Raw genomic sequence first — 25,005 nt, forward strand, 5'->3', positions numbered from 1 at the left:
CTGTTTCTGTCCTTTATTGTGCCCATCTATGCATGAAATGTTCCCTTGGTATCTCTAATTTTCTTGAAGAGATCTCTAGACTTTCCCATTCTATTGTTTCCCTCTATTTCTTTGCACTGATTGCTGAGGAAAGCTACCCATTTTCTAGCCCCATTTTGTTCAAAGTTGCCCAGCTTTTATGTCAATATATAAGCACTGGGGAAATCTGGGAAGAATATATTCGATTATTAATAGTAATTCCACTGGTGGGAGTTGGCTGCAGTGAGATGAAAAGGTGGAAAATGTGGACTGCTACTTCCTACTTTAACAAATCTAAACAAAGAGTGGGATTATGAATGAATTTTTCTTTTTGACGTTCATTAGTACTTCTCTGAAAAAAACACTAAAAACAATTTATATAATGAATATCACTGGCACAGAGCAGCTCAGATTTATTGGTTCAGTTCAGTTGCTCAGTCATGTCCGACTCTTCGTGACCCCATGAACAGCAGCACACCAGGCCTCCCTGTCTATTACCAATTCTCAGGGTTTACCCAAACCCATGTCCACTGAGTCGGTGATGCCATCCAGCCATCTCATCCTGTCGTCCCCTTCTCTCCCTGCCCTCAATCCTTCCCAGCATCAGGGTCTTTTCCAATCAGTCAGCTCTTCGCATCAGGTGGCCAAAGTATTGGTGTTTCAGCTTCAACATCAGTCCTTCCAATGAACACCCAAGCCTTATCTCCTTTAGGATGGACTGGTTGGATATCCTTGCAGTCCAAGGGACTCTCAAGAGTCTTTTCCAACACCATAATTCAAAAGTATCAATTCTTTGGTGCTCAGCTTTCTTTATAGTCCAACTCTCACATCCATACATGACTACTGGAAAAACCATAGCCTTGACTAGACGGACCTCTATTGACAAAGTAATGTCTCTGCTTTTTAATATGCCGTCTAGGTGATCGACTTTATTTTGGGGGGTTCCAAAATCACTGCAGATGGTGACTGAAGCCATGAAATTAAAAGACACTTACTCTTTGGAAAGAAAGTTATGACCAACCTAGACAGATTTATTGGAGGCTTTATCAATTCATAAATCATTTAATTTTCAATCAATGTTATGTAGTTGGTACTATGAATGCACTATGCCCCACTCCCCACCTCTTACAAATGAGAAAAACTGGCTTAGGGAGGTTAAGGAACTAGTTCAAGGTCACACAGTTTCTAGTATTTCTGGGATTAAAACAAGGCAAGAACAAGAAGCTCCACCTCTCAAATACTGGACTTTACTCCCAGTTATAACAACTTACCAATGACCACCAAATAGAATACAGATTAACCATGTATTAGAAAGTGAATTTCAAGAACTACTTCAGAAAATGTCACACATAAATAAGGTTAATACCTTAGAAGGCCACTAAAATTTAGTTTCAAGAATAATGAAATACCATGGCTTTATGAGATAATGCTAAAATATTAACATCAGCTAGTATTTTTCAACTCCCAACATCCCAAATGGCTCAGTGGGTAAAGACTCTGGCTGCAATGCAGGAGACATGGGAGATGCCGATTCGATTCCTGGGTTGGGAACATCTCTTGGAGAGGGAAATGGCAACCCACTCCAGTTTTCCTGCTAGAAAAATCTCATGGACAGAGGAGCCTGGAGGGCTGCAGTCCAAAGGGTCGCAAGAGTGAGACACAACTAAGACAAGGCAGGAGGAGAAGGGGACGACAGAGGATGAGACGGTTGGATGGCATCACCGACTCAATGGACCTGAGTTTGGGTAAACTCTGGGAGTTGGTGATGGACAGGGAGACCGGGTGTGCTGCAGTTCACAGGGTCACAAAGAGTCGGACACGACTGAGCGACTGAACTGAACTGACTGAACTGAAGCACACAAACCAAAACACCACCAACACGGTGATTTTTAAAGATCAGAAAACAATGTAAATTCTTGGATGGCAGGCACTTTGTTTTTTGTTTAAACCTCTAAATCTCTCAGTGCCTGCAACACAGTATGCAGCTAAATTTGTCAGATGATTAATAGTTTTATTTTCAGCACGCTTCTAATATACTTGAAGCAAATCTTAAAACCTTAGCAAATGGCTGCCATTTTAAAAGCAATCTTAAGAACGCGAGGTTTTTGCTAATAGTTCATTCTAACTTAATTGAGGTGTAATAGGGTTTAAATGTTTACTTTCTGTTCCAGCATTTGTTATTTCCCAATGATACTTTCCCAAATAAAATTAAGCACCTTGTGAAAGACCACAGTCTTTCACAAATAAGAACCAAATTATCTGCATAAAAATGTTAATGCTTCTTGCAAAAGCTTGCAAAGTTTAATGATCCCATATCTTCAACTTACTTTTACTGAGAAATAATTAGTACTTTAAAGTAATTTCTTTGTATTTCACAGGAATTTAAGTTAGTACATTAACTTAAATGAATAACAATAAATAGACAATCTTTATTTCTCTATATTCTTATAATTTGTTCCAAGAACAGTGAGGGGTAGGCATTGGGATGTAAGCATTATTTCTTCTATAGCACCAAAAAATAGGCAAATTACATAGAATAACAGTTAATAAATAAAAAAGAATTAGCAGATTCCATTATGAAATGCAATCATAAAGTGATTATCTCGGACTAGACTTTAAAACAACTGAAAAGAATATTGCCTCTCATCTTCAAGTTTATATGCAAATCATCTAAAACAGATCCAAAGGACACCTGAGAAAAAAATTATACCATGTCTCCCATTAGGAAATTGTAATAAAGGGGTTCCCAAGTAGTGCAGTGGTAAAGAATCTGCCTGCCAATGCAGGAGATGAGAGAGACGTGAGTTTGATCCCTATTTGGGAAGATCCCCTAGAGGAGGAAATGGCAACCCACTCTAGTATTCTTGCCTGGAAAATCCCCATGGACCGAGGGGTCTGGGGGGCTACAGTCCAGGAAGTCACAAAGAGTCGGACACAACCGAGTGACTGAGCACACTACTCAGCACTTAGAAAGGGGTAGGCGCTATGCTTACTGTTTGATACTATTTTATTCATAATGAAAGAAACTGGAATTTAGCTAGTTTACATAATTTTTCCCAAGACTACACAGCTACTAAGTATGAGAACCAGAACTTTTAGAGCAACCCTAAAAAGCAAATATACAGCATCAACTCTAAACTCACACTAAAAATTAGAATTTATGTACAAGAATTTGTATTTAGAAATATATAAGAAATATTCTTTCCATTTGCTAAATTTGACACTGAGTAATTGTAAAATTGGTCAAAATATGGATTTTTTTCATCAGATAATCACTGTAAAATTCTACTTCCTATAGCTATATTTTGAAGGCAGGGATTGTATCAACATTTCATCTCTCTGTCCCTGGCATATGAAAGCATTTAAACATCACTGAATGATTCATAGCACTGTTTCAGTAAAGTGATCTATGAATTTTAAAACCATGGCCTTTTATTATTTTTTTTTATTTTTCTATACAACACATCATTTTTTTTTCTGGTTCCCCTTAGACTATATAAGAAAAAACAGAATATTTTCTTATTTAAGTACAGTTCACAGCATCTTTGGGATTTCCCTGGTGGCTCAGATGGAAAAGAATTTGCCTGCAATGAGAGAGACCGGGATTCAATCCCTGGGTTGGGAAGACCCCCTGCAGAAGGGAATGGCAACCCACTCCAGTATTCTTGCCTGGAGAATTCCATGGACGGAGGAGCCTGGCAGGCTACACAGTCCATGGGGTCACAAAGAGTCAGACACGACTGAGCAACTAATACACACACATACATACATACACACACACACACACACACACACACAGAGCATACACAGCATCTCACAAGAGAGGAAAAAAAGTTACTTTGCTTCAATAAGTCTTTAAAACAAATTTTGGGAAAGCCACTGAAGAATTCTAATAACAAAAAAATTCAGATTTCTACATATATCAGCTTAAGTATCACTTCTTCAGAGAAGCCTTCCCTAATCATTTGCTCATATAAAATGAAAGACAGCTCTATTATCAGGACAAGGCTTTGAGTTATTTTTCTCCCAAAACAAAAAAAATTATGTCATCTGGTTGAACTCTCAGTCAAGTGAGCCTTAAATTTGTTCAGAATATACTTCTGTTTATTATAAAACTATACATTTAAACCGAGATATCTTTTATTCTGACTTGCAAACTAAAATATAACAGGTTATTTTATAAGTTTGCAGATTAGGAATTACTGTCTTATGAAAGTTGGCTCTGTATCAGAGCACTGAAGTCAACCCAAGAAATATGCCACATGCTTTGGGATCTCAGAAGAGTAGCACTTGTCAAACAGAGCCTGTGAAGTTTCTCCAAAGGCTGAAATAGGTGCCTTTGAACTCAAAGCTCAGTCTTTTACCTTGTCACATGTTCTCCCTTGAGAATTTAAGTCAAACTCCTAACTTCAGAATCACCTCTAAATGGGCTGATGACTTTGAAATTTCTCTCTGCAGCCTTTCCTTCCCTCTAGAAATTGTTCCTATTTGCCCACTGGACATTCCCCTGGGATGCCTGTCTTGCTATCATTTCTAGTTCATTCTACCTTAGATGAACTTCAATTCAGTTCAGTTGCTCAGTTGTGTCCAACTCTTTGCGACCCCATGAATTGCAGCACACCAGGCCTCCCTGTCCATCACCAACTCCCTGAGTTCACTCAGACTCACATCCATTGATTCAGTGATGCCATCCAGCCATCTCATCCTCCGTCGCCCCCTTCTCCTCCTGCCCTCACTCCCTCCCCGCATCAGAGTCTTTTCCAATGAGTCAGCTCTTCGCATGAGGCGGCCAAAGTACTGGAGTTTCAGCTTCAGCATCATTCCTTCCAAAGAAATCCCAGGGCTGATCTCCTTCAGAATGGACTGGTTGGATCTCCTTGTAGTCCAAGGGACTCTCAAGAGTCTTCTCCAACACCACAGTTCAAAAGCATCAATTCTTCGGTGCTCAGCTTTCTTCACAGTCTAACTCTCACAGCCATACATGACCAATGGAAAAACCATAGCCTTGACTAGACGGACCTTTGTTGGCAAAGGAATGTCTCTGCTTTTGAATATGCTATCTAGGTTGGTCATAACTTTTCTTCCAAGGAGTAAGTGTCTTTTAATTTCATGGCTGCAGTCACCATCTGCAGTGATTTTGGAGCCCAAAAAAATAAAGTCTGACACTGTTTCCCCATCTATTTCCCATGAAATGATGAGACCAGATGCCATGATCTTCATTTTCTGAATGTTGAGTTTTAAGCCAACTTTTTCACTCTCCTCTTCCACTTTCATCAAGAGGCTTTTTAGTTCCTCTTCACTTTCTGCCATAACACTCCCTATTTCTATCAATGATATTTTTACCCTACAAATCTGGAAAAAAAAAATCACAGAAGTTTACCAAATTCCACTGGGCCCTTCTATACAGTATCTATTCTATGAATCCCTTCCTGCACTTAGCACATACTCCTTTTGTGCCCCGGATTAATTAGCAGAGGCAGATTCATAAAGAAGCCATTCTTATGATCTGAATTGACCAGTATTCCTTAAAGCACAACTTTTACTATGTTGTTTCTTGGCTCAAAACATGGATTCTGTACAACTCAAGGAAAATATCTGTGATGGTTAATTTTATGAGTCAACTTCACTGGTTGAAAGGATGCCCAAGTACCTGGTTAAATATTATTTCTAAGTGTCTCTGGGGGTGTTTCTGGAAGAGATGAACATTTGAATTGGTGAACTGAGTAAAGCAGATGGCCCTTCCCAGTATAGGTGGGCATCATCCAATTTGTTCACTCTCTGCCTGACTGATCCGGTACACTGATCTTCCCTGGACGTTCCTGGTTCTCAGGCCTACAGACATGGACTGGAATCTACACCATCACTCTCTGGCCTTCAAACTACATGACAGACAATTCTCTGGCAGGCTACAATCCGTGGGGTCACAAAGAGTCGCAAAGGGACTTCATAGCCTCCATAATCCCATGAGCCAATTCCTTGTAATAAATCTTATTCCTATTGATTGTATTTCTCTGGAGAGCTTTTATTCAGTGTGTAAGCAGTAGCCTGGGCATGACATCCCGCCACAGCAGGCCTCAAACTCCCCTTTTATTTCTTATTATTGTTGTTTAGTCGCTAAGTCGTGTCTGACTCTTTGCAACCCAAGAACTGTGGTCTGCCAGGCTTCTCTGTCCATAGGTTTTCCCAGGCAAGAATACTGGAATGGGTTGCCATTTCCTTCTCTGGGGCATCTTCCTGACCCAAGGATTGAACCCACATCTCCTGCATTGGCAGGTGAATTCTTTACCACCGAGTCACCAGGGGATCCCCTTATTTCTAATTACAGCCCTTTTACTGGGCCACTACCCTCAGGCCAAATTAACCTACTCATTATCGTCAGAATACTCCATAAACCTTCCAAACTCTGAAATGAAAAAAAGTGACACCAAAACCTTATTTGTAAAGCAGTAAACACAATGAGAATTTCATAAATCTACCCTTAATGATAACTTTTTAAGAAGTAGATACATTTCTCATGAAAAAGAACTTCAGAGAATTAACCTTATAAACTTTGTAATTGGCATTCACAAAAGCCACCTGAATAAGGACTTAAAAATATTGCTCCTTGAAAAGGGAACCCACCTACACTGTTGGTGGGAATGTAAATTAATGCAACCAGAATGGAGGTTCCTTAAAAAACTAAAAATAGAGCTACCATATGATCCAGCAATCCCACTCTTAGGCATATATCCACAGAAAATAGTAATCTGAAAAGATACAATGCATCCCAATGTTCATAGCAACACTCTTTACAACAGCCAAGACATGGAAGCAACCTAAGCGTCTACTGACAAATGAATGGATAAAGAAGGTAAAATATGTATATTCACACACACATATACACACAATGGAATACTACTCAGTCACAAAAAAGAGTGAAATACCATGTAATGCCATTTACAGCAACATGGATGTAGGTAGAGATCATACTAAGTGAAGTAAGAAAGAAAAAGATATATCACTTATATATGGAATCTAAAATATAACACAAATGAATTTATCTGTGAAATAGAAACAGACTCACAGATACAGAGAACAAACTTGTGGTTGCCAAAGGGGAGGAAGGTGGGAGAAAGAAGGATTCAGAGTTTGAGATTAGCTGATACAAACTATTATTTATAGAATGGATAAATAACAAGGTCCCACTGGATAGCACAGGGAACTATATTTGATATTCTATAATAAATCACTTACCAACTGAACTACAAGGGAAGCACTATAATAAACCACAAAGGAAAAGAATATGAAAAACAATGTCTATACACGTATAACTGAATATTGACTATGTATATACATAGTCAATATACATATACATAGACTATACATATTGACTATGCCAAAGCCTTTGACTGTGTGGATCACAATAAACTGTGGAAAATTCTGAAAGAGATGGGAATACCAGACCACCTGACCTGCCTCTTGAGACACCTATATGCAGGTGAGGAAGCAACAGTTAGAACTGGACATGGAACAACAGACTGGTTCCAAATAGGAAAAGGAGTACGTCAAGGCTGTATATTGTCACCCTGCTTATTTAATTTATATGCAGAGTACATCATGAGAAACACTGGGCTGGAGGAAGCATAAGCTGGAATCAAGATTGTCGGGAGAAATATCAGTCACCTCAGATATGTAGATGACACCACCCTTATGACAGAAAGTGAAGAGGAACTAAAAAGTCTCTTGATGAAAGTGGAAGAGGAGAGTGAAAAAGTTGGCTTAAAGCTCAACATTCAGAAAATGAAGATCATGGCATCTGGTCCCATCACTTTATGGGAAATAGATGGGGAAACAGTGGAAACAGTGTCAGACTTTATTTTTTGGGGCTCCAAAATCACTGCAGATGCTGACTGCAGCCATGAAATTAAGACGCTTACTCCTTGGAAGAAAAGTTATGACCAACCTAGATAGCATATTCAAAAGCAGAGACATTCCTTTGCCAACAAAGGTCCATCTAGTCAAGGCTATGGTTTTTCCTGTGGTCATGTATGAATGTGAGAGTTGGACTGTGAAGAAGGCTGAGCGCCGAAGAATTGATGCTTTTGAACTGTGGTGTTGGAGAAGACTCTTGAGAGTCCCTTGGACTGCAGGGAGATCCAACCAGTCCATTCTGAAGATCAGCCCTGGGTGTTCTTTGGAAGGAATGACGCTAAAGCTGAAGCTCCAGTACTTTGGCCACCTCATGCGAAGAGTTGACTCATTGGAAAAGACTGATGCTGGGAGGGATTGGGGGCAGGGAAAAGTGGATGACAGAGGATGAGATGGCTGGATAGCGTCACCAACTCAATGGACGTGAGTCTGGGTGAACTCCGGGAGGTGGTGATGGACAGGGAGGCCCGGCATGCTGTGATTTATGGGGTCGCAAAGAGTCAGACACGATTCAGCGACTGAACTAAACTGATACTTTAATAAATTAAAAAATATATTCTCCTCTTCGATATATTAATTCCATTCCTAATTATAATGGGGAGATAATCATAGATCTTCAATACTTCTGTGTAAGAATACTCACTGATATATTTTTAATTTATATAAATATGGGAAATGTTTAAATTATCTTAGAGTCTTATTACAATGTAGCTATTAAAAGTGCTTTCTTGATGGATAAAGACATGGGAAATATTCATGATGTAAATTAGGCTAAAATAATAGAATAAAAACAATATATGTAGTACAATCCCAATTTTGTAAACTGTCCTACATTTTCCTACCACACAAAATATGTATGACTTCAAGGAACACATCACAGCATTATAAATAGTTGTCTCTGGACACTAGCATTGAAATTTGTAAATGTAGTCATTAATACACAGCACAGTTAAACATTCACCTTAATGGACTTCACTCTTGGCTACACAGGCTATTTCATAAATACTTGAAATAGAAGTCTCCAACAGAGCAAGTATGCTCCTTATAAGTCCTCCTATTACGAATGCCCTCAGTTGCTGCTGCAACAGGAAGTGTTTTATAGGCTTCTTGCTTGTTTACAAAAAAGAATGCACTTCTCTGTATCTCACAATTCCTTTCCTCCACAAGAAACTCACCTTCTCTCATATCCCATCTTGTTTTTCATATTCATTCATACATTTCATATCCCATCCTCTTAATCCCAAATTGTAAATATCTAGGGTTAAAAGCTATCTGCTTGCTTTCCTTCTTATGGTTTGAAGTTTAATTCTTTCAGCTCTACTTACACCTAAATTATAGAAGCTTTTACTTTATCAACATCTGGTTGACAATGGTTTAATGTGTTTATTGTTTTCCTATGATCCTGATGTAAATGCACTCTAGGATTTTAATAAATATTAGTTCAAAACACCATCCCACCCCCAAAAGTGTCCTAGTCACATCTAAGGAGTGGAGAGTAACATTCTGCATGTTTCTAAATGATGCATGTATATTCCCCAGCATAGCTCCTGTTACACTTACCTACTATAAACTTTAGTTACTAGGTTGTTGATCTGTTTGTCAATTTTGTATTTTCGGTAATCTTCCAAGCCATCTTTAATTGCAATAATTGTAAGGACAACCACCAGAGGCAGCATAGTAATTTCCTTTTGGAAGGCTTCTACCAAAGGCACCCAGTTCAGAACAACTAGAAACAGGAAATATAAATTGGCGACTCTGAAACCCAAACACACACAAGGAGGTGTTAACAAAGCAAGCGAAGCCTGGAACAAACGAGGCAAAAGACCTGGTGGCCTTTTTCCACAAGTTCCTATCAGTTGATTTTGGATGCTACACAACAGAACTAGTGATATCTAACAAATCTGAATTAACGATGTATTATCCCTGCAGACATCTGGTGGACGTACTCTAATAAATGTGAGGTATCATTTATTAAATATATTATAGTCAATATTGCAGTGTGACCATTGTGAGTTGTGTAACATAATAAAGCACAATAGGAGGTACTACTTTCTTTTAAAAAGTTCAAAAACCTTAAGAGGAAATTCAAAGTTAATGCATTGCAAAAACAAAAAATTAACTCAAACTTTCCGAAGTTAACTTGATTGTCCAATCATTAGGTTCAAACAAGGTTCAAAATAATTAGAAAACCCTGAGGGTTTATTTTCCCCGGAGATCAACACTTCCATTTCTGCTTTCACATTACTGAGAACTATTTTTTAAGGAACTACGTCCCTTTTATATAATCAAATATTTCCCACTGGACTCTAAGGCAAATGCAAGCAGTCTCTTTCCTTAAAAGAAAGAAACTAAATCTCAGTTTTGCACGGTCCCTTGAATTTTTATCACATTTTCTTCCCACAGCCAAACTTCTCAAAATAATCTACACATATTCCTCATTTCTCACCTCCAATTCCTCTTATGCTGAAATTTTTGGCTACTTGCAACCCTTTTTGCTTCTTCTGTGGCTTCAATGATTTGCATATACAGTTCCGTTCAGTCGCTCAGTCATGTCCGACTCTTGGCGACCCCATGGACTGCAGCACACCAGGTTAACTGCATCTCTATCTATAGGGCCGGGCCCTGAACTCTATTCAGGTTCCAGGTTCTAATTCTATCATGGGCACAACTGCAAACCCCATACAAGATAGAAACATCCATAGTAGTTAAAACCATTAATTTGACAAATTCACGTCTGTTCTTTAACCATATCCACTGTTTCATAACTACATGGAATATACAGAGATTAAAAAATGAGGATGAATATATATGAAATGAATAATACTGGAAAAAATAACAAATGCTGAGAATCTCTATACTCACATTAGCATCTCAAACTCAACATTTACAAAAACAACATAAACATAACCTTTGAGCCAAGCTTGTTTTTATTCCTGTCTGTCTTTTTTCTGTTAATAATCCTGGTCATCATAACTCAGTTTGCTCACATCATCTTTTCACTCCTTTCACTTAATTCCTTACATCTATCCATAGTATCTGTAATAGACTATCCTCTTTCTCATCCCCACTTTGTTCTAAGTTCAGGTCTCTATTACAGCTTGCCAAGATATATGTAGCATCTTCCTAAATGTTCTGTCCTGCTTTCAATTAGCCTCTAACAGTATCAGTCACAGAGGACTACTTCCCAGGCCTCCAGCAAATCTTCTATGCCACTGCCATTCTGCTTTTCTTTGTATTCCTTCCTCCATCTGAAATGTGCTTTACAGACATCTCTGCCTTGAAAATCTCAACCTTCATAATTAACTTCACATACCACTTTCTTTCTACTGCTCTGGCTAACAGTAGTATTTCTCTTTTTGAGGCTTCCATCCTAGTTGGCAGCACGTTACAGCACTCATCACATCCACCGTGTCTTTTCACTGTATGCACATCTTGCTGCCCTTGCTAAACATAAGGCTCCATAAGGAAAGAAGCTTCATGTAACCTTGCATTTCCTTCAATACTTAACCTGATGAAAGGGCTTCAGCAAATACATATTACACTGAATTATATCTGCTTTACCTAATCTTACAGGTTACATTTGTATTTAATTCAGAGCTCCATTTCCTTCTTTTATGAGGAATAAAAAGCTAGGAGCTAGTGGCTAAGACTCCCTGCTCCCAATGCAAGGTGCTCGGGTTCAATCCCTGGTCAGGGAACAAGATCCCAAATGCTGCAACTAAAGATTCCTTATGCCACAATGAAGATTTAAGGTCCCATGTACTGTAACTAAGACCCAGAGCAGCCAAAGAAGTAAATAAATAAATATTTTTTAAAAAAGAAGAAAAGGCTATAAGTCAAATTTAAACACAGCATTAACATTCTTTTAATGGACAGAACACAAAAGCAAGAGTGAATAGACTGAAGGTCATAGCCCCTCATTCACCTCTGGCAGGACACTGGTTAAACTACAGGGCCAAACTTAGTTTCCTTATCTGTAATATGAAGATAACAATATCTTTTCTTGTCACAAGAAAGCATTTTATTAGTCCTAAAGTGTTATATGAATGTAAGGACTCATCATTCCACAATGGACCCTACCAGAATTGTCAAAGATAATGTCGCAAGTGTTAGGCTTAGGTAACAGACATTATGAAAATGAAAAATCTTATATATCAATCATAATGACAAAGAACATTTTAAGTTTTTTCCCCGCAAAAATAAAATTACCTGTGAAATTGTTCAAACAAATTTCTTGGCACAAAATTCAACAGCGTGTACTTTGTTGTCCGTATTCTGTTATTCACGTAGGTTCCAGAGAACTTTTCATACTCCTCCTTGAAGAGCTGGAGGTGGGGAACAACAACCCGATGCTTTCCTGCCAGTCTGGGGGTCTGGGAGGACTTGCCCCCGCAGGCAAGCAGAGAGGAATAGCTGTATGGTCTCTCGTCATCGTCTGTGTTCGTACGGCCAATCAGCCGCTGCCAGTGATACCTGGCCCATTGAAGAGGCTCGGTCATGTCCAAAATGCGGTGAGATCCAGGTTGCATAGGTGATCTGGCAAAACAAAGAAAAGTCCATTAAAACAATTCTCATAAACTTCTGGAAAGTCTTAAAGAACAGTAATGTTAGTAAGATTAAATTTTTTCTATACTAAACAAATGACTCAACAGTTTACTGGAGAGGGTTGCCATTTCCTCCTCCAAGGGATCTTTCCAACCCAGGGATCAAACCCACGTCTCCTACATTGTAGGTGGATGCTTTACTTCTGAGCCACCTGAGAAGTCTTATTTAGTCTAGAAGGTAGCAATATGAGAGTAAAACAAGTCACTAAAACTCCATTTTAACCAAATCTTAACGAAATAGAGCATACACCTTCTGCCTTGTGGGCTGATCACCTAACCAACAAGAGATAGCACCCAAAAGGCCACTCCACAAGTTGAGGCAAGAAGTTTGTGCTTCATGTGTACAAGTCTCAATTTATCTAATCAATTTTCTCATCCTTGAAATGAGATTGTCACACATGTCAGGAGACTGTTGGGAGGATTAAGGGAATAACATAAATCACCTAGCATGAAGCAATCAGTAAAGCCTGTGACGATTACAAAAATAGCCACAAATGCTTTCCATCCCTGTAGTCACATCCCTTTACCCATGAAGTGGTGAAGTCTTTCTCTACCTGCTGAATCTAGGGTTGGTCTCGTGGTTTGCTTTGACTAATGAATCACTAGTAAACCTGACACAAGCAGAGGCTTGCAAAGTGCCTGCTCATGGGACTCCCTTAACAACTCCTTTCCCACTGCTCTTGGGAACCCTGCGGCCACTACCACGTATCTAGCCCAGGCTGGTAGTACTCATGATGAGTACTCATGACCCACTTAGCAACTATTGCTCCTATCAACATAGGAGTGAGGCCACTGAGTGCCAGCAGACTGACAACACCTGAGTGTACCCAGATGATACAATCTAGAGCAGAGACAAGCTGTCCCAACTGAACTCAACTCCCACCGTCAACCCACCACACTGTGAGTCAATAAAAGTTATACCACCACGTTTTGGGGTGGTTTGATAGAAAACAAAATCTCTTACATCCCTTCCCTTATTTTCTCTATTTTCGAGTGTGTATTTTCCAGGAAATTCAGCCCTTCCTAGAACATGAGCTCATTAATTTAAGAAAAAAAAAATCTAATGTTCATTAAGAGCACACTCTATTCCAAGCACTTTGCAAAAGTATTTAAGGAGATCCAACCAGTCAATCCTAAAGGAAATCAGTCCTGAATGTCCACTGGAAGGACTCATGCTGAACCTGAAACTTCAATACTTTGGCCACCTGATGTGAAGAACTGACTCACTGGACTCGTCAGGGTCACTGGAAAAGACCCTGATGCTGGGAAAGATTGAAGGCAGGAGGAGAAGGGGATGACACAGGATGAGATGGTTGGATGGCATCAGCAACATGAATTTGAGCAAGCTCCAGGAGCTGGTAATAGACAGGAAAGCCTAGCGTGCTGCAGTCCATGGGGTTGCAAAGAGTCAGACACGACTGAGTGACTGAACTAAACTGATCTTATTTAGTATTTACCTTAATCTTATGACAGTCATTATTTTACTTGACAAAAGAGGAAATAGGTTTAGGGAAGTTAAGTGACTTGCTGAAATTTACGTGGTTAGCATGTAGATAAGGTTGATTCAAATCAAATCTTTCCAAGTCAGTCTGTTTTTAACTATTAATGTGCTTCATTTAACTTCACATCCAGAGTAGCTGGTACTTAGTAGATGGCCAGTAAAAGTTCACTGAGTAGGCGAGGAGAGTGGAGGGCAAGGTCTGGAAGCCTTGATGTCTATTCCTGCATTATCAATGTCATTGCATTTACTTGATCATTTTAGGGTGGAGTTCACTTCTGGAGATTTTTAGTAAATCTGTGGGTATGTCACAGATACCCACAAATCTGTGGGTACCAATCTGTATTGGTAATAAAACTCCCCTGATGAATCAGATTCAGGTGGTCCATGACTGCATCTGCAGAAAAACTAGGTTATGTGGTGGAAAGTACATGAGGTTAGAAATATAGAGACCTGGAGCCTCATCTCCAGAATCTCAGGGTTTAGGTGAGGCAATATGTATGTAAATATATAAATGCAATCCCAAGTGCAAAAGAGTCTTCAAGGTAATAAAATAGTTTGGGTAAATTCTTTAAGCTTTCTTCCTTTCTAAGCTTCATTTTAAGTTTATAACATGTCTATTATTTTCTCTAAAGTATTATAACTAATCAGATATAGAAATTATCCCCCTAAGGATATTAAAATTATATCCAGCTTTCATGGATCTGAAATCATAAATCAATACGTAGCAGCAGTGGAAGATTTGGTCCTATTCTAGTAATTCTAGTGAATCGATATTTTTAATAATCCATTCAGCTAACACACTTATTTACTCTATATTGGTCCTTAAGCAATCCAAGAGATTACAGTTACACAGCCTCACCATCACTGTACTTATAGAAAGTAAGTTGAATTACAAATAATCTCACAAAAATTTATCAGATCTTTAAAACTTAAAACAATAAAAACAAGTAAGAGGCAGAAAATCCCCTTTAATGGGAAGAACACAATAGCCTCCAAATGTGTGTATTTGTGCCTGGATATTGGACCCATAATACACAGCGTCTACTATCAGTGAGAGAAAATGGCCAAAAAAGTCAGTTTCATCAGCTGTATACTAGGAATAGAAACAAGACAAAAAAAGTTCCATCCCATCGGTTTGCTGTCCTTTGGAGTTTGCTCTCTCAAATATCTGTCCATAGAGAGCTAAAACAAAGTACACTGACTGGTCAAACTAGTCCTCTTTTAATATCATGTTTTAACAATCTATCTCTCAAGTAATTTGAAAAGCCTATTTTTCACTTCAGTACAGGCGATGCATCAACAACATGGGGGCTTGGGTGCCCACCCTCCTCATTGTAGAAAATCCACATATAAGTTGTACGTGGCCTTGCATTTCCAGTTTCCAGGCATCCACAGACTCAACCAACCAGGATTTGGTAATATTGTAAACATTTACTACTGAAAAATATCCTAGTTTAAGTGGATCCCTGCAGTTCCAACCTGCACTGTTCCAGAGTCAACTGTATATAAATTAGCTTCTTAACCTATATGTAATAATGAGAGCTGCTGCTGCTGCTAAGTCGCTTCCGTCGTGTCCGACTCTGTGCGACCCCGTAGATGGCAGCCCACCAGGCTCCCCCGTCCCTGGGATTCTCCAGGCAAGAACACTGGAGTGGGTTGCCATTTCCTTCTCCAATGCATGAAAGTGAAAAGTGAAAGTGAAGATGATCAGTCATGTCCGACTCTTAGCGACCCCATGGACTGCAGCCCACCAGGCTCCTCCATCCATGGGATTTTCCAGGCAAGAGTACCGGATGGGGTGCCATTGCCTTCTCCGAGTAATGAGAGCTAAGAGAGCTTAAAGTAGTTCATAAGATATCCAGAAATCTTCCCAGAATAAGGATGTAAGATAGTGCTTTATCGATGAATCAGTAGATAATGTAAAATATTTAATATAAGCACTAAACACTTTTCATGTATTTCATCCCATCAGGGGGCCATTATGACAAAACTTAATTTTTAGCAGGCTGAAACTAATACAACTTTATATTACTTCTGAAAACCTTAAGAGTTTGCATTTACAATTAAACTCTTAAGACACAGGAGTGTGCATCCTGCTAGGGCCCCTCAATCTCATACAACAATCTAGATTCTACTTAGATTATTAAATTTCACAATAGAGTTTCTTGAGAATGTAAACTTAGAAATGATGAAGCAAATACAACACGTGGAGAGTGTTAACTTCAGGTCACCTTTCCCCATTCACTCAGTTCCAAAGAGGCAATTCTACCAATGGAAAATGTTTCATTGTCAAAGTATCCCCAGGTCCACCTTCGTCTGAGCCTCTCCAGTGCCCTTAAACTTGCATTAGGTGTTCTTTTTACTCATACTGTCTTCCCCCTTTCTCCTTTTCATCCTCTAGGAATTTCTGTAAACACAGAACTGGGACTGACTCAGTGTCCTCCTTAGCATCCTCTCTTAGTCATGGAGTCTCTGTCCTACTCTCTAAGGCTATGTGACTTACCATCTTGTAATGACCCTCCTTCCCTTCGTCATGGCCACTCTTTGCCTGAAAAGTAATGACTGGATTAAAGGACTGATCTCCAGTGTTCTTGCCTGGAGAATCCCAAGGACAGAGGAGCCTGGTGGGCTACAGTCCATGGAGTCACAAGTGTGGATGTAATTAACATGTGGTGAAAATCCTTTCAAATTTCCAGTTTAGAATTTATACCATCTTAGATCCCAGGAGAATGACCAAGGAATCTACTTAGTCACTCTAGGTCAGTGCTTTCAAAATCTAACAGTGGGAAATACATTCTCTTATGCAACACACACACGTATACAGCTGAAACAATAGTACCACAAAGCAATTCTTGCCCTTCCTACTTGCCATGCAAGCATCTTCTATCCTACTTTGCTCTCTTTCTCAATCTCTCTCATTTTAATACTGGTCAAGCTGGCACCAAATTGGTTTCAAGGTCCACTAATATACTGATCTCAAGTGTTCTTGCCTGGAGAATCCCAGGGACAGGGGAGCCTGGTGGGCTGCTGTCTATGGGGTCGCACAGAAGCGGACACGACGGAAGCGACTTAGCAGCAGCAGCAGCAGCAATATGCTGCTCTATACGCTTTGGAAAGACACCAGTTGCACACGGCTCCGCATGGGTTCAAAGCATACGAATAGACAGATCCACTTTTAGCTCCTGATGGTAGAAGGCAACCAAAACACAGTAGTTGGACTAAAGGCCCAGGAGAGGGCAATACCTTCCCCAGTGCAAGAAGCCAGAAGTAGCTTTTTCATCTTTCTCCATTACCTCAGCAAAGTTAAAAGCATACAAATATTTAGAAAAGGCTTCATTATTACTTTCACATAAATGTTCACGAAATTTTTCCTTTAAGATATGAAGGGACAGCAAATCAGTAAATCACAGCACGAATCTTGACATTTTAAAGTTTAGACTTTAGATAGATTATTTAATCTAGAAGTCACAAGCCAGAAGCCCTTAAGCAAATTTCTACCTAATGATGTATTCTGTATCACGGTGTTGGCAAACACATTGTTTTACACTTTTTGAATATAGGACTAAAATTTTAAAATAGAGAAATTCACATAAAATGCTGACAACTGACTTCTTTTAAAATGAAAAAAGTACAGAACACTGGGCATATATTTTCACATGGTAGCAAACATCGAAGTTTTTTACCATAGCTCCTCATCCTAACCCTGCTTTTTCTGGTTCATCAATTTTAATTGAGTGAATGAACACTCTGATCATCACTTTTTGACAAATCAAATTTCTCCTCTATAGGCCCAGGTTTGAATGTCAGTTGCGTCACTAACAGCTATGTGGCCCACATAATTAACCTATTAGCCTCACCTGGCTAAGGAACACAAGGCGGCACCATGAAGTGTCATGGGGCACACAGTAGATTAACAACATTCATTCTTTTCCCCACTCTTCTCCTTGGCTGTTTCTCAACATAAGTCAAGGTTGCAAACCCTGTAAATTGGGCTGAAGTCCAAACTTTCAACATATTGCTTGCACATTAAGGTTGTCCAAGTCTAAGTAAATGCTCTGTTCAATATATCTAATGATACTTGCAAAGTAAGCAACATTCAGTCGGATACAAATAGAGATCCAATCACAAAAGACGGGCAAGACATAAAATGACCTTTATATCATCTGATCTCATCCTCAACCATTAACTCTACAATTCAATGTTTGTAAACAAACTGTATTCCACTCCTGCGGTGTTTTCCAAGCTCCCCCAACAAGAATTCCCTGGGGGCCCTGTTAATCAGCATTCCCTAGGCCCCTCCCCTGGAGATTCTGATTCAGAGGCTATCGAATGGGGCCCACAAATGTGGAATTTAATAAGTACCCAGGTGACTTATCAAGGAGGTTGCCAAGTATAACCTACACCCTGCACCTCTGCAAATCTGCCCTCTCTTTGTGGCAGGCTGATCAATCATATACCAACTCACCACATGAGCCTCTCTTCACCCTCTAGACTTTTGGCTTTACCTTTGAGAGGGAGAGATGGAGAAGGATCCACACAGGAGATACGGTACATTGATTCCTTCTCTGCTCTCATTACAAACTTGAGCATGACTCAGGCACTGCAGTCTCTACAGTGGGCTGCAGGTAGCTTCATTTTTCAGAGTCAGGGAACATAGCTAAGTCCTTTCCAGACTCCACAGAGTCTAACTAATGCTTGCTCAAAGTGAGATGATCAACAAATGGCTGATCACTGAAGTTTACAGAAAAGTAATAGAAGGGAAACAGAAACAAAAACACACTGTTTCCTCTTTCATGGCTCAGCCTGGCCTGCCTTCCACAAAAGGAAAAGATGAAAGTTTAAGGCAACAGAAGTAATTCACTCTCAGCTTTGACTGCACCATTCTGTCTTTATTAGTAGAAGGAGTCTGCTTCTCCAAGTCTGAAGGACTTTTTTAGGAAATCATTCTGTCCTAGATTTGTAAGATCAATACGTGTATAATCGTGATCAAGAGCATAGACTCAAGAGCCAGACACCAACATCAATTCCTGGCACCTCCACTTGCCACCTAACCTCAGTTTAAGACTTGTTGTGAGGATTCAGTGAGTTAATATATGTAAAGCTCTTAGGGCAGTGTGGGAAGCATGCAAGTGTTAAGTAAAATTAACAACTGTAGTGATAATCCGGGAAATGTTCTCTCAACCATAGTATTTTTTCACAAGTGTTGACAATGTTATATATAGTATTGATAGTAACGACGATACCAAATTACTCATTGATGTTTCATTTCTTAAAGCGCATGTAACTCACACTCAACCACCTGGTCACACAGCTTTAGCAACTTAGTTCTTTCACTGAGCTGGAGAGTCTGCCAGGCAACCAAGTAGCTGAGCAGAGCAACACGCTCTCAACTATCCCCAAAGGATAAAGAGAGCACTCTGACAGACAGAGCTCTAACAAGCAACTGCATGTGAAGCATTTTCAGAATTTTTCAAGAACAGCATTCATAATTCAAAGACTTTTCCCACTCCATGAAGAGCTGATTTGTCATGGTTTTCCACTAGTAAACCAAAAGGCTCCATGCTTTATTTGACCTCATCCTCTGCCACTAACCCTTGAAAATTAACACAATTTTTTAAACATACCAAGAACTAGGTGCCTAAAGGTCATTCATCATCACTTGGAATAAGAAAGAACGTTTTAGATTCTGATACATCACTCCTGAATGACCTTCTGTCCTTAAAAGATAGATTATTTCATTAAAAAAGAAAAAAAAAAAACTATAGTTTACATAGGTTTTATTAAAATCTACATTTCTAATTTCATTTTTAGTTTAAGAGCAAACTACTACTATATGAAAATTAGTAGTAGTTTGTTGTAAAATGGATTACAACAAATTTGCTGATGGTTAGTGATGGAAAAATAGCACTCAAAGTTAAACTATATGGAGGTGGGATGGGGTGGGAGGTAGGTTCAAGAGGGAGGGGACATACATAAACCTACGGCTGATTGATGTTGATATATGGCAGAAACAAACAATATTGTAAAGCAATTATCATCCAATTAAAAACAAATATAATTTTTTAAAAAAGATTAACTATATGAAAAGGACTGCATGTTCCTGGGCTCAGCATGGCCACTTGAAGCCTAATATTACCCAGAAATATGGTGTCAAAGGCCACCTGACTCTGTACACCTTGCTTTAACTCACACATTAGCATTTTATCTGGGATTTAAAAGTTAATTAATATGACCATAGATCCTAAAGATCAAGATTCCTAATACATGTTGATACTAGGAGAGAGGATTTGGCATGAGATGAATACAAAACAAATGCTACATATACCCAACTTGCAACACTACTCCACAGCAAGGCAACTATATGGTTGGAAAAAAAAATGTTTTATTGTAATAATTATTTATCACCATCATACAAATATCTGTATGTACTAAAACATGTATAACTGCCACAAAAAAATTATAAACCACTTTCGCTCATGAATATTGATGGGGAAACAATAAAATTTAGCAAATGAAATACAGTTCAAAAGAACAGCTGCTGGTGGTCTCAAAGGGCTGACAGCATCCTGAACTGACAGCCAGCAAGAAAACAGAGACCTAGGTCCTATAACCACAGGAACTGATTCTGCCAGCAATTTCAATGAGGCTGTAAGTGGATCCTTCCCTGTCCTAACCTCAGACTTTGAGAACCTGAGCAACAAACCCAGCCTCACTGTTCCTGGACTTCTGATCTATGGAATTATACATTAATAAGCTGGGGTTGTTTTAAGCACTAAACTGTGGTAATCTATAGAAATTAATGCAGAGGTCCAAAACTAGTTGCTTTTATAAACAGGAAAATAACATATGGAAAAGTGGAATTTCAAGTTGGAAAATGGTAATTTAACAACTCTGGAATAAACTGACATTCATCTTGAAAACAGAAAGCTAAATTCCTACTCTATACATTAAAAATACATCTTTTATTAAAATATTAATAAATTTTTAATTTAATAACTTTTAAGTTAAAAACAAATCTCTAGATTAAAAACTTAAATACAAAAATTACAATAAATTTACCAAAAGAAAATTTAGAAAGATATTTTATTACTGTTAGCTGAGAAAAACTTTCCAAAGCAAGAGAGAAGTTAGTAAAGACAAATGATTTAACTATTCACTTACCTATCATCTATCTTACATAGCAAAAATCATAAATAAAATCAAGAGACAAGTGCAGCTCATAATGATGGCTGCTGCTGCTGCTAAATCGCTTCAGTCATGTCTGACTCTGTGCAACCCCATAGATGGCAGCCCACCAGGCTCCCCCGTCCCTGGGATTCTCCAGGCAAGAACACTGGAGTGGATTGCCATTTCCTTCTCCAATGCATGAAAGTAAAAAGTCAAAGTGAAGTCGCTCAGTCGTGTCTGACTCTTAGCGACCCCATGGACTACAGCCTACCAGGCTCCTCTGTCCATGGGATTTTCCAGGCAAGAGTACTGGAGTGGGGTGCCACTGCCTTCTCCGCTTAATGATGGCAAGCTCTTAATATTCCTAGTAACCAAATGAGTCATACAAATTTATAAGACAAAAATAAAAAGGCCAATAAAATTGGGTAAGGAATATGAATAAGCAATTCTCAAAAGAGGACATCCAAAGGGCCAATAAATATGAAGAGACTCTCAAGCCTCACTAGTCACCAGAAGGTTGCAAACTGAAGGTATAATGAGATACTGTTTTTATCCATATGACTGATAAATATTAAAATAATTATAGCCTGTGCTGGTGAGGATAGGTATAAACAAACCCCCAGACAATGGGAGTGAAAACTGCTACTATCTTCCTCCTCTTTTACCCTCTCTCATGCCCCCCAAATTGACAGTATCTCTTAAAATTTTAAATACACATGAATACTGATAGAACAATGGGCTTTCCCCAGTGGCTCAGTGGTAAAAGAATCCACTGTAATGCAGGAGACTCTGAGATGCAGGTTCAATTCTTGGGGAGGGAAGATCCCCTGGAGGAGGAAATGGAACCCACCCCAGTCATCTTGCCCAGAAAATTCCATAGACAGAGGAGCCCAACAAGCTACAGTCCATGGGGCAGTCCACGTGGTCATAAAGAGTCAGACTGAATGACTAAACAACAGTACCAGCAACTAACAGAGCAAGTCCACTTTGGGGAGTCTTACCTATATGTACAAGAATGTATACTGTAGTTGGGTTTTTTTGGCACTAACAACCTGTAAATATCATGAAAGTCAACTGGAGAACAGCTAACTAAATTATAACATCCACATTCTGGGATATTATACATGTATTAAAAATAACATTTCTCTAACCATTGACCTGGACTGATAACTATTAGGTACTAAAGCAGAAAAGGAATAAAACAAATGACAGAGGTAAATGTAATAATCCAAAATTTGTAAAAAATGAATGAAGAACAGACTAATATGAAAGACCTGGATTCAAAGAATAGTGAGAAGAACTTGGACACAGTTCAAATTTCACTCTGGTTTACCGCCCTAATCAGTAAACAGATCTGCAAAGATGTAGGATACACCTGAGTGGCTGTAGCTCCTATCACCTGCCTAGTTTCTCATGAAGTTATGACTATTTAGGAGCTTTGTCAATTGTGGAGAATGAGGAGCCCATCAAACGTCAACCTGGAATTAAGCCTTTTCAATTTCTTAGGCTGCAAGACGGTCACATTGACACAAAAGAGTCTACTGATTAGTAACCAAGGACTGGTCCTCCTGCAGCACAGATTCATAGGTCTAGGTTTTATTTCTTACAGCATCACTGAACCTTCCATTGACCAGCCTTAACACAAACTGCCTGAATGCGTGCATGATCATACACATCTGCAAGGACATGAATAAAAGTACAGAAAAATTCACACAAATCTATTAATATTGGTTATCTCGAGGAGGGAATAAAAAGAAAACAGAAATTGTTAACTTTCCTTTTGTTATAGTAAAAATGTGATGTTGTTCAGTCACTCGGTCGTGTCCAACTCTTTGTGACCCCATAGACCACAGCACACCAGGCTTCGCTGTCCTTCTCCAATTCTCAGAGCTTGCTCAAAGTCATGTTCATTGAGTTGGTGATTCATCCAACCATCTTATCCTCTGTCATCCCCATCTCCTCCTGCTTTCAATCTCCCCCAGCATCAGGGTCTTTTAGAATGAGTTGACTCTTCGCATCAGGTCACCAAAGGATTGGAACTTCAGCATTAGCCCTTCCAACGAATATTCAGGGTTGATTTCCTTTAGGACTGACAGGTTTGATCTTGCAGTCCAAAAAACTGTCAAGAGTCTTCTCCAACACCACAGTTCAAAAGCATCAATTCTTTGGTGCTTAGCCTTCTTTATGGTTCAATTCTCACATCCATGCATGACTACTGGAAAAACCATAGCTTTCACTAGATGAACCTTTGTTGGCAAAGTAATGTTTCTGCTTTTTAATACACTGCCTAGGTTTCTCATAGCTTTTCTCCCAAGGAGCAAGCGGCTTTTAATTTCATGGCTGTAGTCAGTGTCCACAGTGATTTTGGAGCCCAAGAAAATAAAGTTTGGCACTGTTACCATTGTTTCCCCACCTGTTTGCCATGAAGCGATGGGACCAGATGCCATTATCTTAGTTTTTTACATGTTGAGTTTTAAGCCAGCTTTTTCACTCCCCTCTTTCACCTTCATCAAGAGGCTCTTTAGTTCTTTTTGCATTCTGTATAAGGATGGTGTCATCTGCATATCTGAGGTTATTGATATTTCTGCCAGCAATCTGGATTCCAGTTTATGCTTCATCCACCCCGGTATTTCGCATAATGTACTCTGCATATAAGATAAATAAGCAAGGTGACAGTAGACAGCCTTGACGTACTCCTTTCCCAATTTAGAACCAGTCCATTGTTCCGTGTCCATTTCTAACTGTTGCATCTTGACCTGCATAGAGATTTCTCAGGAATCAGGTAAGGTGGTCTGGTATTCCCATCTCTTGAAGAATTTTCCAGTTTGCTGTGATCCACATGTCAAAGGCTTAAGCATAGTCAATGAAGCAGAAGTAGTTTTTCTGGAATTCTCTTGCTTTTCTATCATCCAGCAGATGTAGGCAATTTGATCTCTGGTTCCTCTGCCTTTTCTAAATCAGCTCATACAATTGGAAGTTCTCGGTTCATGCACTGCTGAAGCACAGCTTGGACGATTCTGAGCATGACCTTGCTAGCATGTGAAATGACTACAAGTGTGCAGTAGTTTGAGCATTCTTTGGCATTGCCCTTCTTTAGGATTGAAAACTGACCTTTTCCAGCCCTGTGGCCAACTGCTGAGTTTTCCAAATTTGCTGGCATATTGAGTGCAGCACTCTCACAGCATCATCTTTTAGGATTTGAAATAGCTCAACTGGAATTCCATAACCTCCACTAGCTTTGTTTTAGTGATGCTTCCTAAGGCCCACTTGACGTCACACTCCAAGATGTCTGGCTCTAGGTGAGTGATCACACCATTGTGGTTATCCGAGTCATTAAAATCTTTTTTGTATAGTCTTCCGTGTATTCCTGCCACGTCTTTTTAATATCTTCTGCTTCTTTTAGATCCTTATCATTTCTGTCCTTTATTGTTCCCATCAACTTTTTGAAGGAAGAAGTTGTAAATAATAGCTATGAAACAGTCTAAAGCTGCCTTTGTATAGATATGAGAGTTGGACCATAAAAGAAGGTTGAGTGCCAAAGAACTGATGCCTTCGAACTGTGGTGCTGGAGAAGACTCTTGAGAGTCCCTTGGACAGCAAGGAGATCAAACCAGTCTATCCTAAAGGAAATCAACTCTGAATATTCATTAGAAGGACTGATACAGAAGCTGAAGCTACAACACTTCTGGTCACTTAATGCGAAAAGCCGACTCACTGGAAAAGACCCTGATGCTGGGAAAGCCTGAAGGCAAGAGGAGAAGGGGACGACAGAGGAAGAGATGGTTGGATGGCATCATCAACTCAATG

General features: G+C 39.3%; 1 protein-coding gene across 20 annotated transcripts in view; it reads right to left on the reverse strand.

The window, feature by feature from the left end:
• ATP10D (ATPase phospholipid transporting 10D (putative)) overlaps positions 1–25,005 on the reverse strand; it is a 140,495-nt gene that overhangs the window by 91,297 nt on the left and 24,193 nt on the right. For 15 of the 20 annotated variants that reach the window (XM_086405894.1, XM_086405893.1, XM_086405886.1 and 12 more), the window contains 2 exons: positions 12,136–12,462; positions 9,487–9,681 (listed from right to left, as the gene is read on the reverse strand). In XM_086405894.1, coding sequence (XP_086262020.1) covers positions 9,487–9,681; positions 12,136–12,455 — 515 coding nt within the window. In that variant the 5' untranslated portion in view covers positions 12,456–12,462. The remainder of the gene's footprint in view (positions 1–9,486; positions 9,682–12,135; positions 12,463–25,005) is intronic. The other 5 variants (XM_086405891.1, XM_086405892.1, XM_086405899.1 and 2 more) reach the window with 2 other exon arrangements.

The sequence above is a fragment of the Bos grunniens genome, chromosome 6, assembly GCF_055505025.1.
Source record: "Bos grunniens cultivar Pamir isolate PY7600 chromosome 6, Bosgru_T2T1.0, whole genome shotgun sequence".
NCBI lineage: Eukaryota > Metazoa > Chordata > Mammalia > Artiodactyla > Bovidae > Bos > Bos grunniens.